Below are 14,690 nucleotides of genomic sequence, written 5' to 3' on the forward strand. Positions count from 1 at the left end.
CAGAATAAGAAATACAGAGTGTAACGCTGCAAGCACCTGATGGCCCCAAATATACAAATGATACTGTGAATATGTGCAACTTTTATTATGGTATGTATAAAAGGAATAACAGGTTTTATACTTATTTTGTATTTGAAGAAATCTGCAATGAACAATATCTACAGAACAAATACTTTTGTTGTATATATGTGCATTCCTATCTTTAAATTAATTATAAAATGATCTGTTTGGAGGGGAAATATGAAAGTGGTTACCTGTAAATTTATTGCATACTGACTTGTTTTTTTATACTTTACATCACATAACAGTATAATTTGTATTTTACATATATAGACTTGAAATACAACCACACACACATGAACACACACAAAGGGCCTACAGACATGCAAATGTGCAGCCAAGTAGCAGTTATAAAGGTTAGGTCACTTGTTTAAAGGCACCTCTGCAGTGCTCTGGTGGGCAGCTACAAGGCCACACTGCATACTGTGATCTATACTGGACCATGTCCCTGCAGACTGAGTTACTGCAACCCCTAAATGTGTTTAGATATTATAATAGTAACAATCATATATAATATTATTCAGTAACACTGTACAGAAATCATTTACAGTTGTGTTTGCTCTCTCTTAATTTCATTATTTTAAGATTTACCACTCATCAATAAAGCCACTCAAAATGGATTTTGGTTGTAGTACCGATTATTCACCTACAGGTGTCACAATAACTCCAAACTAAACACTCATGTACAACTTTTATTTTGTTATGGAGCGAATGATCAGACATTTTAAATGAATCAAAATTAAATAAAACATAAATAAAAGTGTTGGATGAATCCTTCCATGGTATATAATTAATCTGCATTATTTGTTTGCATGAGTCAAAGCTCAGGATGACTGAGCAGCTCGCTGCACCATAAATAACTCCATAAAGTTTAATGTCTGTTGTGGCACCGCTAATAAACCTGTCGGCTCTGTGCTGTGGTGAGAAACTGAATGGACTCTGCAGGCTGCAGGTCTGCCTCATGAACAGTGGGGGAAAGCTGATCTCAGAGCAGATCAGGGAGATCCCCGTGTGGACAAACCCTGAAGATCCTCAGAGCTGATCAGTGGGAGTGAGAGAGGAGCTGGAGCTGCTGGAGGAGAAGAGACGGATTATTTTCTGTGCTGGAGATGAAGAAGTTATCAACATGTGTTTACTTCAGCTGGGCTCTCCTGACTGCAGCTGTGATCCCAGTGTCCGTGGGGGAGATGTACACGTCGCTGCTGAACGTAAAGCAGGCGATCAGTGTTGAAAGGAAGCTGATCGATTACTTGAGAACTTACCTTGACCACGAGTTGGAGAGACTGGAGGACATCAAGCGGTGAGTGGCGTGCACGGAGACTCACTGTGGGTGGTTGTTTGCCTAAGAGAGATAAGGAGTTTTAATATTTGCATAATTCATTGATTTTCCCAGAGTTTTTTGAGGGTATGTAAACTGTATGAGGAGGATTAAAGGACAAATCTGCTCTAATTCACAGCTCTGTTTAAGTTCAAGGAGAGACTGGTGGTGATATCATCCAGTGTGGCTCATCCACAGACAGTGAATGGAAGAAGTGTTTGGACATGAAGACATGAGGATGTGGTCTCATTTCCAAACCCACAATCCTGCAATTAAATCAAATTATACAAAAGGAAGAAAAGAAATGAGTTCATGTCTCCAAACTCGTGGGAAAAACACAGTCTAGGTTATGTTTTAAGGTTAGAAAACACAATTCAAATCAATAACTAGAGTCTTCAGGTTTCATGTTTTTATTAGCTGCGCCTTCATCCAGACAGACACACTCAGACACTGAATTTATCAAGTCACTTTCCAGCAGTTTATGCTTTATGATTTAACAGCTGCTCAGTGGAAATTACTCCAACATTTCAAACAGTAGCTTAATTCTGGGGGAGTTTTTTTTGTGGTGTGAGGTTGGAAAATGAGTAATGCCATGCATCAGCTTTATTCATCTGTTTAAACATTAGACTGTGGAGCGACGATGATAGTGGTAACTGCAGCAGCTTTCCATGTTTCATATGGAAAATCAGGCGGGCAACATGGCTTATTTATTGTACCCATTAATAGTCATAATACTGAGTGATTAGATTTTTGTTAATGTTAATGACAGCTGTTTTCTCTCTTTCTGTTGGTTATTTCATGATGTGGTACATTTATTCCCAGTGTATCATCCTAAAGTACCAAACAATCCAGATATTTTAAAACCAACATACCCAACTAAACGTTCCTCTGACTCTTCTTCAAGAGCCCCTGAAGGTTCTCCGGACTCCCCGGCTACATGTGAAACACTGAGCATTTGGCCTCTTCTTTCTTTTCACCACCACAGTCCATGTTCTTTCCCACAGTTTCTATGCCAAAGTGTCCAACCTGCACGCTGAACTTTACAAAGGTCCGGCGACTGCAATGGCAAACCCACTGGTGGCGTTCACCCTGATCAAGCGGCTTCAGTCAGAGTGGTTAAATCTTGTCTACAGTAACGAAGCTCTGGAGAACACTCAAGGTTTGCTCGCTGCCTTCTGCACAGACACATCTGGTGGTGATAGATTAACACCCCCATCGTCTCTGCTGTCACCACCCAACCCCCCCAGTTCACCTTTTGGCCCTCTGCTGTCCAGCTCTCAGGTCAAGTTACGAGAAGGAAGAGGCAGATCTACCCAAACTGGAAGACCTCCAGGGGGCCGCGAAGGGGCTGATGAGGCTGCAGGATGTGTACGCTCTCCAAGTTCCGAGTCTCGTAAAGGGTCGTTTCCAGAGAGTCACTAATGGCAAACCCATTGATATCTACCTGCCTGCAGTGTCTGTTCCGCTGTCTGGTGATGACTGCTTTCTTGTTGGAAAGGTACGCAATCCATCTAATCCACAAAATCCTTGTTTGCTGAAGAAGTGCTCAGATTCTTTCCTTGAGAAAAAGTACCAATACAAAAAAAGATCTGCTTTCAAAATCCTACAAAAGTGAAATTACGTGAAAGTGTTATTAGTTAACATATCAAAAGTACTCATTCTGCAGGAAAATGCATTATTAGATTTATTAGTTGTGCTGATCGAGGTGGAGTTTTTAACTACTTCAGTCTGCAGGCTACAGTATGTAAAGGTCGGGCCCGTCCAAAGATAAAATTGTAAGGTGATTAATGAGGAAAGACAGCTGAAAAAACAAAGTGCCTATAAATTTTTTTCCCTTATCTTTGCTATTTTGTGAAACGTCATAGTGTTTTTATCACTTTGGACCTCAAACAATTATTAAAATGGAACCATCTGGGAAGTTTAGAGGCAAAATGGCAGAACTGCTAACAACTCGTAGACATTTGCAACATGTTTGTCTAGTAGGTCCAACTAGACAGAGTTTTTGTGTAGGGCCTAAAATATTGAGAACCACAGGTTAAACAGTGTAGCTTGCAAATAAAGAAGTAGTGCAACATAAAATTTAAATAGTGAAGTGCAAGTACCTTTAAAATTGTACTTAAGTGCAGGATTAAGTAAATGTACTTTGTCACTTTCCACCTCTGCATGTTTTTCACCTCTTCATGGTGAGTGAGTTAAATAAGTTACAACTGCTCATGTAAAGAAATGAAATTAAGTTGTGGGTGTGAAAATGTCTCTCCTTGATTAACATCCCACTCCAAAGGTCTGCAAAATAGTTTTCTTCCAAACCTGTCAGTCATTGTGTGTGGTGGGAATCCAGACAGTCGGTTTGGAAAAAAGTGGAATTCTTCCCATTGCATGCCTGGGAATCTGTTTCATGTGAAGATAAATACACCATTATACAAGTATGAAAGAAAAAAAGAAAGGTTTCCCCACAATAAATTCCACTGTTTGTACAGTGGTGATGTGTAAGGGCAGGGCACTGTGTGGGAGCCACATCACGCTGTACGGAAAAGACATTATCTCACGCAGCAGAAGTGTTTGGAGCAAAGAGCAGAGCCTGCCTTCACTTGTGCCGAGACGATCTGTAAACAGAGATGCTTTAGTTTTAGGGTGTTGTCAGTAAAAGATCTGCCTGCACGTGCTTTTATATGCCCGTTAAACTGCTCCTCAAGACCAGGCAGTAATGAGACCTGCAGAATATTCACTATTTTTAAGAATTTATTGGATATTTAAAGTCTAACAGCTCCTAAATTACGGGGTGTGATGCACTGGGTGTAAACCCAATGTGTGTGTTTGTTGGGTTAAATGGTACACTGGAAGTGTGTGTTTGTGTGCTGTCTGGAGGGGTTGCAGATCTAATCTGTGATGGGAGGAGCTACAGTACGTGTCACCCTGTTTCTGTGTGGGTGCTGTCAGACCTGTAGTCAGCACCTACTTAATCAAGTCAAGTCGGCTACAAAAGGGGTTTGAGAGCAGGTAAAGGGAGATACTGCAGCCAGTGTTCAGGACTGTCTTAGTGTAAAAATAATGCTCGAGGTGACCAACAGACATGTAGCTCAGTCAACAATGTACTTTACTGAGAAGTCTTACAGGTGTACTCTGTAACTGACATGCTGCAGAGAAATGTGTGGCAGTGAACCAACCAAATTTCAAAATATTTACTGGTTCCAGCTGCTCGGATATGCGGACGTGCTGCTTTTCTCCTCCTCATATTATGTTAAAAGAAATATCTTAAATTTTTGGACTGCTCATCAGACCAAAGACGCAGTTTGTAGACATCACTCTGGCAAATTGTGATGAGCATTTTACTGATCAGACTGAGACCTTTGTCCAGAAGGTAGGGAGGTAGAGTGCTGGGAGAGTGGATGGTCTGAATCATGTGTGATAGTGAGCCAGGTCTGTACAGCATCAGAAATACACAACAAAACACAGCCAGCCACACAGAAAGCATCAAAAACACTGACATCTCAAAAAAAGGTACGCAGTTAGTTAAATTCATCCAAAAGATACTATGTTTTCTATTGTCTGTGGCGGTTATCCCCATTCCCCCATCGGTGGAAAATGCCAATTTAAGTTCAAATAAAGTTAAAGTGGCCAAAATATTTTGGCCCAAATGGAGCCTAAAAGCAAGCATGCCAGAGTGACAAAATAATGCCAGCTCAATGACGTGATGGAAGAAGAAAATGGTCTAACAACTCTAACGCTGAGCCAAATCTGACAGCCATGCCTGTATATGGACCAGACATTTGGCTGACATTTGGTCCTTCAGTCCAGTGCCAGAAGACGGCCCGGCATGCGTCACCTAGCCACCTTTAGAGTGACAGGCTGGCTACCAGAGAATAATTGTACTTAAAATGCCAAATAATAGTAATTAAAAGTAACTCAGTTGTTCACACAGGTGGCCTACGAGCAGGAAGACTACTACCACTCAGTGCAGTGGTTGGAGGAGTCAGTGCGTCTCTTCAGGGGGACAGGAAGAGAGTGGAGCCCTGAGAATGAAGGGACTTTGGAGGACGCTCTGGATCACCTGGCCTTCTCTCACTTTAAAGTAGGACACTTAAGAAATGGTCATTTGTGACATGATTGATTGAGTGCACTGCCCTAAATTCCTCTCATTGTTTCAGACAGGAAACATCTCCTCTGCTCTCAGCCTGTCTCAGGAGTTACTGCATCATGGTAATTCTGAGCTGCCTCTCTAAACTAGCCTGTACTGTAATTAGAAACATGCCCTATAATGTATAACAACTGTTTACACGTGTTTCTTCTCAGATCCGATGAATGGAAGAGTTTTGCAGAATGTCGAGAAATATGAGAAGCTGCTGGTTACGAGTCCAGCCAAATCAGTCGGGGGCAGTGGGCTGAAGAGACCAACCTCAACGTATTTAAGGACCAGGGACACTTACGAGAGACTGTGCCAGACCCAAGGCTCTCAGGTATACAACACAATTATTTGTTCTCAACACATACTGTACATTAAGGAAAATATCTGAAAGAGATCAGGGAAAAGTTAACATGACAAGTGTATTCTTAATTGTATAATAATGACCAAATGTGCAGTGGAACTTTGTTTTTTTTCTATTCCTGAAAGGACAAGCCAATAAATCACATTTTTTGAATGGTGTTCATTGCACATTTGAGCCTATGTTTGAGGAAAAAGTCCATCAGTGAGTTAATGTCATGTTAAAGAGTGCAACCCATTTGCACAAAGAGGCTTTGAGGTCGTTATTTTCCTGCATGTGTTGCCATTTCACAGCATTATTTTATTTAAATCACATTTGGATGTAAACAAAGCCTCAGACTTAGCTGATGTTTAGCAGGTAAAATGCTTATTATGTCTGTAACCACCTCAGTTTAGTGTGCTAATATTTGCTGGGAATGTCATTAGGTTTGCAAACATTTGGTCAAAAACCAAAGAATTGGAAAATTCAAGGTCCGACCTTGGGGGATCACCAAAGATACTATAGGCTTCATCCTCTGGGGACCAAGAAGGTCGAATTAATTCATTGGCAATCCGTCAAATAGCTGTTGGGATATTTCCATCTGAGGAACCTTTTCTTTGTCAGTTTTCCTTTAAACAGCTGCAACTAGTTCGCCACAGATTTGACAAAATTCTCAAGTTTCATTTTGTTCCTGAAAGGTTGTACTTGAAGTTTCCTTGGCTATAAAAAGCCTTGAATTATTCAAAAGTCACATTTGCTTTTAGGAGTACTGTATGTGGGCAGAGAGCAATGTTAAGGATAATTGTTTGCAGATGAAAAAGAAATAATTCTTGTTTTGTTCTTGTAAATGGACTTCAGCTGTTTCTCTTAGCAGCCAATGCATTTTGAAAACCCCAGACTTTTCTGCGATTACTTCACCAATGGCAATCCCGGACTTCTATTGCTGCCAGTACGACGTGAAGTGTTGAGCCTGCAGCCGTATGTGGTCCTTTACCACAACTTCATCAATGACGCAGAGGCCGAGGACATCAAGGGGCTCGCCCATACAGGAGTAAGTTTCCTCATCGCTTCCGTCAAAACAAAATACTTGTGTCAGATATGTCAGCTTTTTAGGAATTAAGAAGAGCCATGTTTACGACAGGTCTGTAATCACTTGTTTTGTAGAGCTGTCTCAACAAATGGAAGAGTTGTACTATTTCCTTCACATGGGACTCACAAAAAGTGAAGCTGTCTTTTCTTGGCAACAGGAAGAAGTTCAAAGAGAGTCTGTTGTTGAAATTAAAATGGATGAAGGGTGGTAGAAAATGAATGTGACATTTTGCTCTAGACAAACCTTTTCAAGCTGATTACTTGCACAAAAAGCCAACACTGGGGATATTGTTTGTATTCGTGCATGTTCTTGGTGTTGTTTAGTATTGCCTCTGTTGATGTCGGCTTTGCTGGTATCGTCTTTCCCAGCACATTTTCTTCTTCTCCTCTTGGACATCTGCCAACGCGTTAGCTGCCCATTTCTCTGAAATTAAACGTGTAATGGAATTGGCAGCCTTTGACTATGAAAGTCCTCATTATTATTATTATTGGAGTGTAATCTCAAAATGAGATATTTACTGTGGCTTCTGGCCTAAAGGGGACTTGGATGGCACGCAGTACAGTATATCCCATGAGCTGTGCAAAGACAGGCACAGTACAGCTGATCTCTACAGACTGAGATAAGAACAACACTCACACGGTATCACTTACCATGTGTCAATATCTATCTACCACATCTTCATCGCTCTCATGTTTTCTAGCCTTCTGACTTTGAGCAACATAGCTGTGTGTTCACCTGCATTGGTGCTGTTTCTCTTAATGTCATCACTGACTGTGCTCCTTGGAAGCAGTGCTGGATTTAATTATTTAAAAAGTTGTGAACAAAGCTTTTGTCTTTGTCAGTGATGCAAAGTAACTAAATTCATTTACTCAAATTCTGTAATGAAGTCCACCTTTTTTCTATTTCACTGGTTCTCAAACTGTGGTACCACTGTGGTACTTGTACTTGTTGGTACTTGTACTTGGTGGAATCTCTGAAATGTTTTTTAATGAGATAAAATAGTTTAAAACATGTCGAACCATCTAGAATATTTTGAATGAAATTAAACTAGGACATCCTGATATGTAGACACGTTCATTCACACAGTGCACACATACACTCATGATTAGTTCAAATGTGGCGTGAGATTGATGATGAGTAAGCAGAGGTTAAATGAACGGTTCAAAAACTCAACAATTGTGGCTCCAAACAGGAAATATTAGGAAGAGAAGTGCAGATCAAGAGAACCGCAAGAGAAACACCAAATGAGCCCTGGTTCTTGAACTGGTTCTGTTCAGGATTCAACAACAGTCAACAATAAATAATCTTCTTTTTAGGAATAAACCTCAGGCATGAACTGTCTGTAGCTGATTAGAGTCGGCCTACGCTGCTGGATTTAATGTCTGTCAAAATAGAGGAGAGGCGAATATTTTGTGGTGGTATGTGGTAGAAATGTTTGAGAAACACAGATCTGTTTCATGCAGCTTTGACTTCTACTCTCCTCACCTCTATTGAACTGACAGTCGTAGTTACTCTCCAGTTGAAGACTTTACATACAAAAAACACATTATCAGATTTCTTACTGCAAGTATAAAAAGTAGTGCAAATATCTCCACCAACTTCAACAATAAATCACTATGATCTAATTATATAATATATATGATAATATAATGTTTTGAAATGGGCCGTTTTGCTTAATCAGAACTCTTCCTTTTCATAAATTTAGTACATTTAGCTGATTATACCGTGCCGTTGAAAAGGAACATTAAGTAGTTTCTATATATAAATATGCATATATTACTGTGCTCTGCTGTGGGTCTCTCTGGCTGCCAACCGTGTACCTTTTTCCTACTGAAAGATCCTGGAAAGACCTTATGGAGGAAGAGCTGGTCTGCTTCCAAACATTTAGCAGGGCTTAAAGGAATGAGGGATACATTACTACGAAAACTTGGCCGAGCGCCTCAAACTGACAAAATGACCCTGCAGGACTCCACTGGTAAGATTCAGTCTGCTATCATGGAGCTTTAGTGTCTATCTTGAAAGCAACTTTGAATTTTCTGCTCAGCTAATGAAAAGCTACAGTGCATCCTCAGAGACGCTCACGGTTTTGCTGACTCGGTTACTTTAGGGAATATTTGGTGTCCTAACTCAATTGGTGCCCTATAGTTTCTGTGAGGTTTTGGCATTATTCAGTGATTTTTCCATCCTTGCTCGGATGGAAACCCCTGTACTTATTTCATCATTATGTCAGCTTGTGGGTTTATTGAAAACAGGCCCGGTGTATGGTATTAGTTTGAAGCAGTGAGCAGCATTCGTAACCATGAGGACTTTCTGCACGTTGCCCATGCTTTAGTTGAAGGAGCCGGGATGTACAGTAGCAACAACACAGATCTGTTTGTGTGGAGTTGTGTCATTGTATTGGCGTCTTGGTGATTAATTGACGTATGAAATAATCCATTTTTAGTAAGCCATTCAGAGTTGAATGAAGTCATCTCTCTTGTGGTCTTTTTTGGAAGTGAGGAATGTGACCTGCAAAATGAATCAGAAATATTGTGTTACACCAGTTTTCAACATGAACATTGTACCAGTTTTTGTGCCCGTCGCAAATTGGGAAGCAGAAATCCAGTGTGATGGTTCTGCAGATAAATCACACAGGCTCAGTTTTAAGAATGGAAAACTCGGTCCAAACATCTGGATTTCCTGAGACTCCCTTCCAAACTCAGACTCTGAGATGATGCCACCAGGAACTGATACCTGTAGGTACAGCATCTGAACTCTAAAGAGGAACCCCTGTGCATATTTTTGGATAATTTGTAGTCAAAAGAACAAGAAAAAAATAATCTGTCATTTTCTGAATCTGTCATTTTTTTCTCTCTCTCTCATCAGCCTTGAGTTTTTTATTTTGGAGTGTGCTGTCAGACGATTACTCACGTTTTGTCAGGGCTCTGCAGCTGGACATCAAAGCTTGGCTGCTGTAACGAGCGCAAACATAAAATGCTGTTTTCTGTCTTTGCTGTCAAGTTGAGACGCTCTGTGGTGGCAACTGGAGTGAAACAAGAAACCGCAGAGTATCGCATCAGCAAGAGGTAACAATTAGTTTGTTTACAACAGCCTGTTTATCGTCAATAACTGAATTCAAACTAATTTTTTGGAGCAGTCTTTTATTGCTGCAATGTTAATGAAACACATTTGTAGTGGAAATAAATCACAGCATGCGAATGATGTCTTCTTTCTAGTGCATGGCTGAACGGCTCAGCTCAGTCCACTGTTGGGAAGCTGGACCAGAAGATCTCCAGACTCACAGGTCTGAACGTAAAGCATCCATATGGCGAGTACCTCCAAGTGGTGAATTATGGGATTGGTGGGCATTACGAGCCTCACTTCGACCATGCTACGGTAAGTTGGTTGTTGTTTATCATGCTGATTATATGACTATACACCTTGCATTAATAATGATATATCAACTTTCTAATATTCCAGTCACCTTCAAGTCCGGTGTACAAGCTGAAAACTGGGAATCGAGTGGCAACTTTTATGATATACGTGAGTGAAGTTAAACCATCTTATGACCCCGATAGCAGCCAGAGGATCTTGGACCTGTTTCCTGTTTTTCTTCTCTTTCCAAAGCCTTCATTAAAAACGCAGAGGTCAGACCTTTGCTATGAGTGCTGCAAGACTTTGGAACAAAAAAGATGTGACCTCATTACCTAAATTAGACTTTTATAGATATTCTGCTATGCAACAAACTGAAACCAAGCTCACTCTTAAATCTCTTGTGTGTCTGCTTGTTCTGCTCATTTAATCCATTTGACCTAATCTGTCATTTTTATGTTGTTCTTATTGTTATTATCATTAATAAGTGAACAGTTGAGTTAAATTGGATTGTGTTTAAAAACAGAATGGCTTTAATACAAGGCTTTGGCAACAGTGCAGCAGACAGAGTGGCTTTTCATAACATGAGCCCATAAACACAAGACACAACTCTGAAGGAATGTCCTTTTCCACAGCTCAGCTCTGTCGAGGCAGGTGGGTCCACAGCCTTCATCTACGCCAACTTCAGTGTTCCTGTCGTGGAGGTAAACACCCTGCTGATGTCTACGGATGAGCTTAAATCTGCCTCTTTTTGTCTTCCTGTCATTTTCAGCCTCGAGCTAGATTTATTTTCACCTCGCTCACATTCTCTTGTGCAGCTGTCAAAATGCTAAAAGGTCATGTCGAAGCAACAACAGCCGTGAGATTCTTTACCACAATACTGCTATTGTATAGTCGAGCCTCGGAGGAGGCGGCGGTTTATTCGGTTGATAAATGAGCTGCAGTGAAAGGTTTTCAGGCCATCCCTGGGGTTTTCACCTTTCTTTTTTTATTGAGATCACACTTGCTGGCTGTTCATACAGACAATAACAGAGCTTAGTAATATGATGAAAATGATCAATCAAACAGTTCAACTCCAGGAACTCTAGTACTTGAAATTCAGCTCTTCCTGAGACATTTAGACGATTGTCAGAAGAATAATCGTATATATTTTTGAGGGATGGCTTTTTCACCTTTATCTGATAGCAGTAGTTTAAGGCAGGCAGGAGAGTGAGAAGAAAGAAGCGGGATAACAAACAGCAAAAGGCCGCTGCACTAAGGACTTAACCTTGGTACATGGGGTGCATGCTCTATCTGGTGAGCTACTGGGGCGTCCCATTTAGCTACAAAGGTACTTTTCTGGGTCTTAGTAAACTAAATTTCAAGAGTTTTGATTAAATCACTGTAAATTAATCAATTAAACCAGAAAATTATTGTTTGTTGCAACTTAAGTTGAGATCACGCAACTTTTCTAACTTACTGAAAGTGTTTTTTATTGTTTTTGGTCGCAGAAAGCTGCCATCTTCTGGTGGAATCTGCATAGAAATGGTCAAGGAGACATGGACACGCTGCACGCTGGCTGTCCTGTGCTTATTGGGGACAAATGGGGTAAGAGCCAGTAGACTCAGTATGACGTGATGATGCTGTCAAACAGGAGCCAAAGAAGTGAAGCAAATATGGAAAATACTGAGTCACATCAGTTTATCAGGCTTTGTGTTCCCTTTTTAAACAGATCAGGCTCTTTATGCATCATTATCATGGTCTGTCAGTCATCCGGTGCTTAGCTGTCCTGTTATACAGGAGCTAATGTACAAGAGCACATCTGTGCTGCATTATGAACTTAGAGATGTTGCAGAGTGCAGTTCAGACACTGAGTGCTCATCTTGAAAGTTAAACATCTGCTGCCGGTTGGCCTGGACCATTAAATTGCAGAATGAAATATGTGTTAGGGACACAGCTAAACTAACAGAAGGATGTTAATCATTGCAAAGCAGCTGCAGAAGAATTTGGTGGCTGTGGTGTTTCTAGCAACCGTATAAATGATCAGAAATTAATGCGAAGGCTGCACTTTTAAAACACGATCATCCAACATTTGGATACCAAAAGATTTCTTGAAGATATATCTTTCTGTATGTTTCAGTGGCAAACAAATGGATCCACGAGTATGGCCAAGAGTTCCAGCATCGCTGCAGCCTGAACCCTGAAGAGTGAGAGGGGTGGAGCGATAGCTGGGCCCCTTGGAGTACAAGAGCCAGCCTCTACAATTGAGAGGCATGCTTGCAGGCTGAGAGAAGGAGGGAGCCAGAAAAGTGAGCACACATGCAGGGGAGGTGAGAGCCTGCATCTGTGATTGGAGCCCGGGGCCCCAGGGAGCCTGAAGCGTACAGTACCCCACTGCAGTGGACACGGATAGCACGAGGCTGAAAGGCGGGCTAGAAGAGGAGTGAGGCAGTTGGCAATCAGCCCCCAAAGGCCAAATGCTCTCTTCATCCTGCTGGCCAGTTCCCGCAGATGGAGAGAGGCCTCTGCCTTTGCACACTGTGCTGGTTTCAGTTAACTGTGCAATGCTGTTTGCCTCCTGCTTGCTTTAAAAACTGACATATTTTGCAACCCTTCGCCTACACTGGGCCCATGATTGCAAATCAACACTGCTGAACTTTGTGACGACTTTAAAACATTTTTATTTATGATGTGTAGATGCAGGGGTTTACAAAGACGCCTCATGTGCCTAGATGAATCACAGTGAAATGTGTTTAAAATGACACACAAAGCATCTAAGATTTTCTACTTGGTGTTGTGTTGCACCCAGAAATAAACTATTTTTGTACTCAAGTCAGTTTAAATGTGATAATGTCTCCATGACTTGCTTTGGTCGACACACAGGAGATTAGCAACAGACATTTGGTCTAAGTTCTTCTGCAATGGGTCATCAGACCTCCAGTTTAGACTGGTGCTATGAGTCAAAGGAACCATGTGGTCATCACTGCCTGTGTTTTAGTTTAGTTTGATGTAACAGATGATCCAGATCTGCCTCTTATTGAGTTTCGGAGTATGCCATTAATCATGCTCTGCAGGGCAAGTGATCAGGAATCCATGCGCTCCAGATTTCATGTCTGAACTCACACACCCATCGCAGTTTGCATACCACTCGGATATCTCAGATATCTGTGTCAAAGTAGGTCACAACCCATCTTAAAACAAAGTGAGGTTAGACTCACACGGTACTGAGGGGCCTCTATATGTGACCATGTTGGTCAACATCCTGCAGACTGAATGAAGGACTCTTCTAAAGCTGCGACAGAGTAATAATACCTCTGCCTTCCCACAGTGATATACGTTTTCATTCCAGCTCCCCACAGTGTACACAAACAGACGCGCTCTCCAAGCACACACTGACACAGAACATAGAAAACATACCAACCGGACGTATACTGGATGCATGTTGTACATTCCTGGGTGCACATCAGACAGCAGGACTTGATTATCTCCATTATTTTTGGGGTTGATGGAGAGGAAGGGCTTGCTTTTCTGAAGCACTTAATGTTTTCATTGCAAGTATTCGTATGAGTATGTTTTTCAAGGCAGCAGAGTTTAATGTCGTCCAAGTTTAAATGCTTTTATGCAATAAAACCAGAAGCAGAAAATCAAAGTAATCTTTTCACAGCTCCGTCTCACAACCCGAAGCCGTAGTTTCCCAGAATTCAAAGAGATTTGTTCTATACACCCTCAGTGGCCCTCGCTGTTACCATGATAACCACAACAAACATGGCTGCAGAGGGACTTGTTGCTATGTCAGAGCATAGTCCAACCTACCTAAAGCACACATAACTCATCCATAAGTCTACATCGACACATTGTCAAGTACGTACAGTATTTCTGCACATTAAGAAGCAGGCTCTTTAACGCTTTGGGAACTTTTGAGAACCAGCTTTAGTTTTTCTCTTAAGAATTAGTGAGTGTGCACGACTGATGCAAAGATAGACGTGAACACGATGCTGACTGACAGAGAAGCTGGTTTAAGAAGTTCAAGGCAGAAATAAAAGAAACTCTTTAAAGGTTCAAGAAAGAGAATCACTACATACTGAGACAGCCTGATAAGTAATGGGAAGATCTGTGCTTCCCTCTGCTGGTGATGTCTGAGAATGCCTGTTTTATGAACCATTTCACTGCGTCGTTTTAATTTATTGCCTCTTTAACTTCATTGCCAACAAGCGTGTCATATAAATCCATTCAAAAGAAATAATAGTCTAAATTATGATCTAAATGCACTTTTTGGTAATAAAAAAGAGAGAGAGAGCAAATATATATAATATATAAGTGTTTAAAAACAAAAGTATAATTTACAAACCAATAGTTGAAATAGAATAGAATAGAAAGCTTTTATTGTCATTGTAAAACAGACATACTGTAAGCACAATGAAATTACAGGGGG

The 14,690-nt window shown here is 41.0% G+C and overlaps 1 protein-coding gene across 3 annotated transcripts; it reads left to right on the plus strand.

The window, feature by feature from the left end:
* The first annotated feature begins 1,127 nt into the window (after positions 1-1,127).
* On the plus strand, positions 1,128-13,077 carry p4ha3 (prolyl 4-hydroxylase, alpha polypeptide III). 3 transcript variants are annotated; one of them, XM_019274449.2, is made up of 13 exons: positions 1,128-1,360; positions 2,383-2,537; positions 2,653-2,876; positions 5,298-5,447; positions 5,524-5,575; positions 5,669-5,832; positions 6,710-6,889; positions 9,929-9,993; positions 10,144-10,303; positions 10,388-10,450; positions 10,915-10,983; positions 11,770-11,866; positions 12,399-13,077. In XM_019274449.2, exons 1-13 carry the CDS (start codon positions 1,170-1,172, stop codon positions 12,467-12,469), a joined length of 1,641 nt encoding a protein of 546 aa, XP_019129994.1. In that variant the 5' UTR covers positions 1,128-1,169; the 3' UTR covers positions 12,470-13,077. The 3 variants fall into 3 exon arrangements, with proteins under 3 accessions (XP_019129994.1, XP_010737972.2, XP_027135725.1); XM_010739670.3 differs by having other exon boundaries at positions 6,713-6,889; XM_027279924.1 differs by lacking the exon at positions 11,770-11,866.
* Positions 13,078-14,690: the final 1,613 nt, after the last annotated feature.

The sequence above is a fragment of the Larimichthys crocea genome, chromosome VII (assembly GCF_000972845.2).
Source record: "Larimichthys crocea isolate SSNF chromosome VII, L_crocea_2.0, whole genome shotgun sequence".
NCBI lineage: Eukaryota > Metazoa > Chordata > Actinopteri > Sciaenidae > Larimichthys > Larimichthys crocea.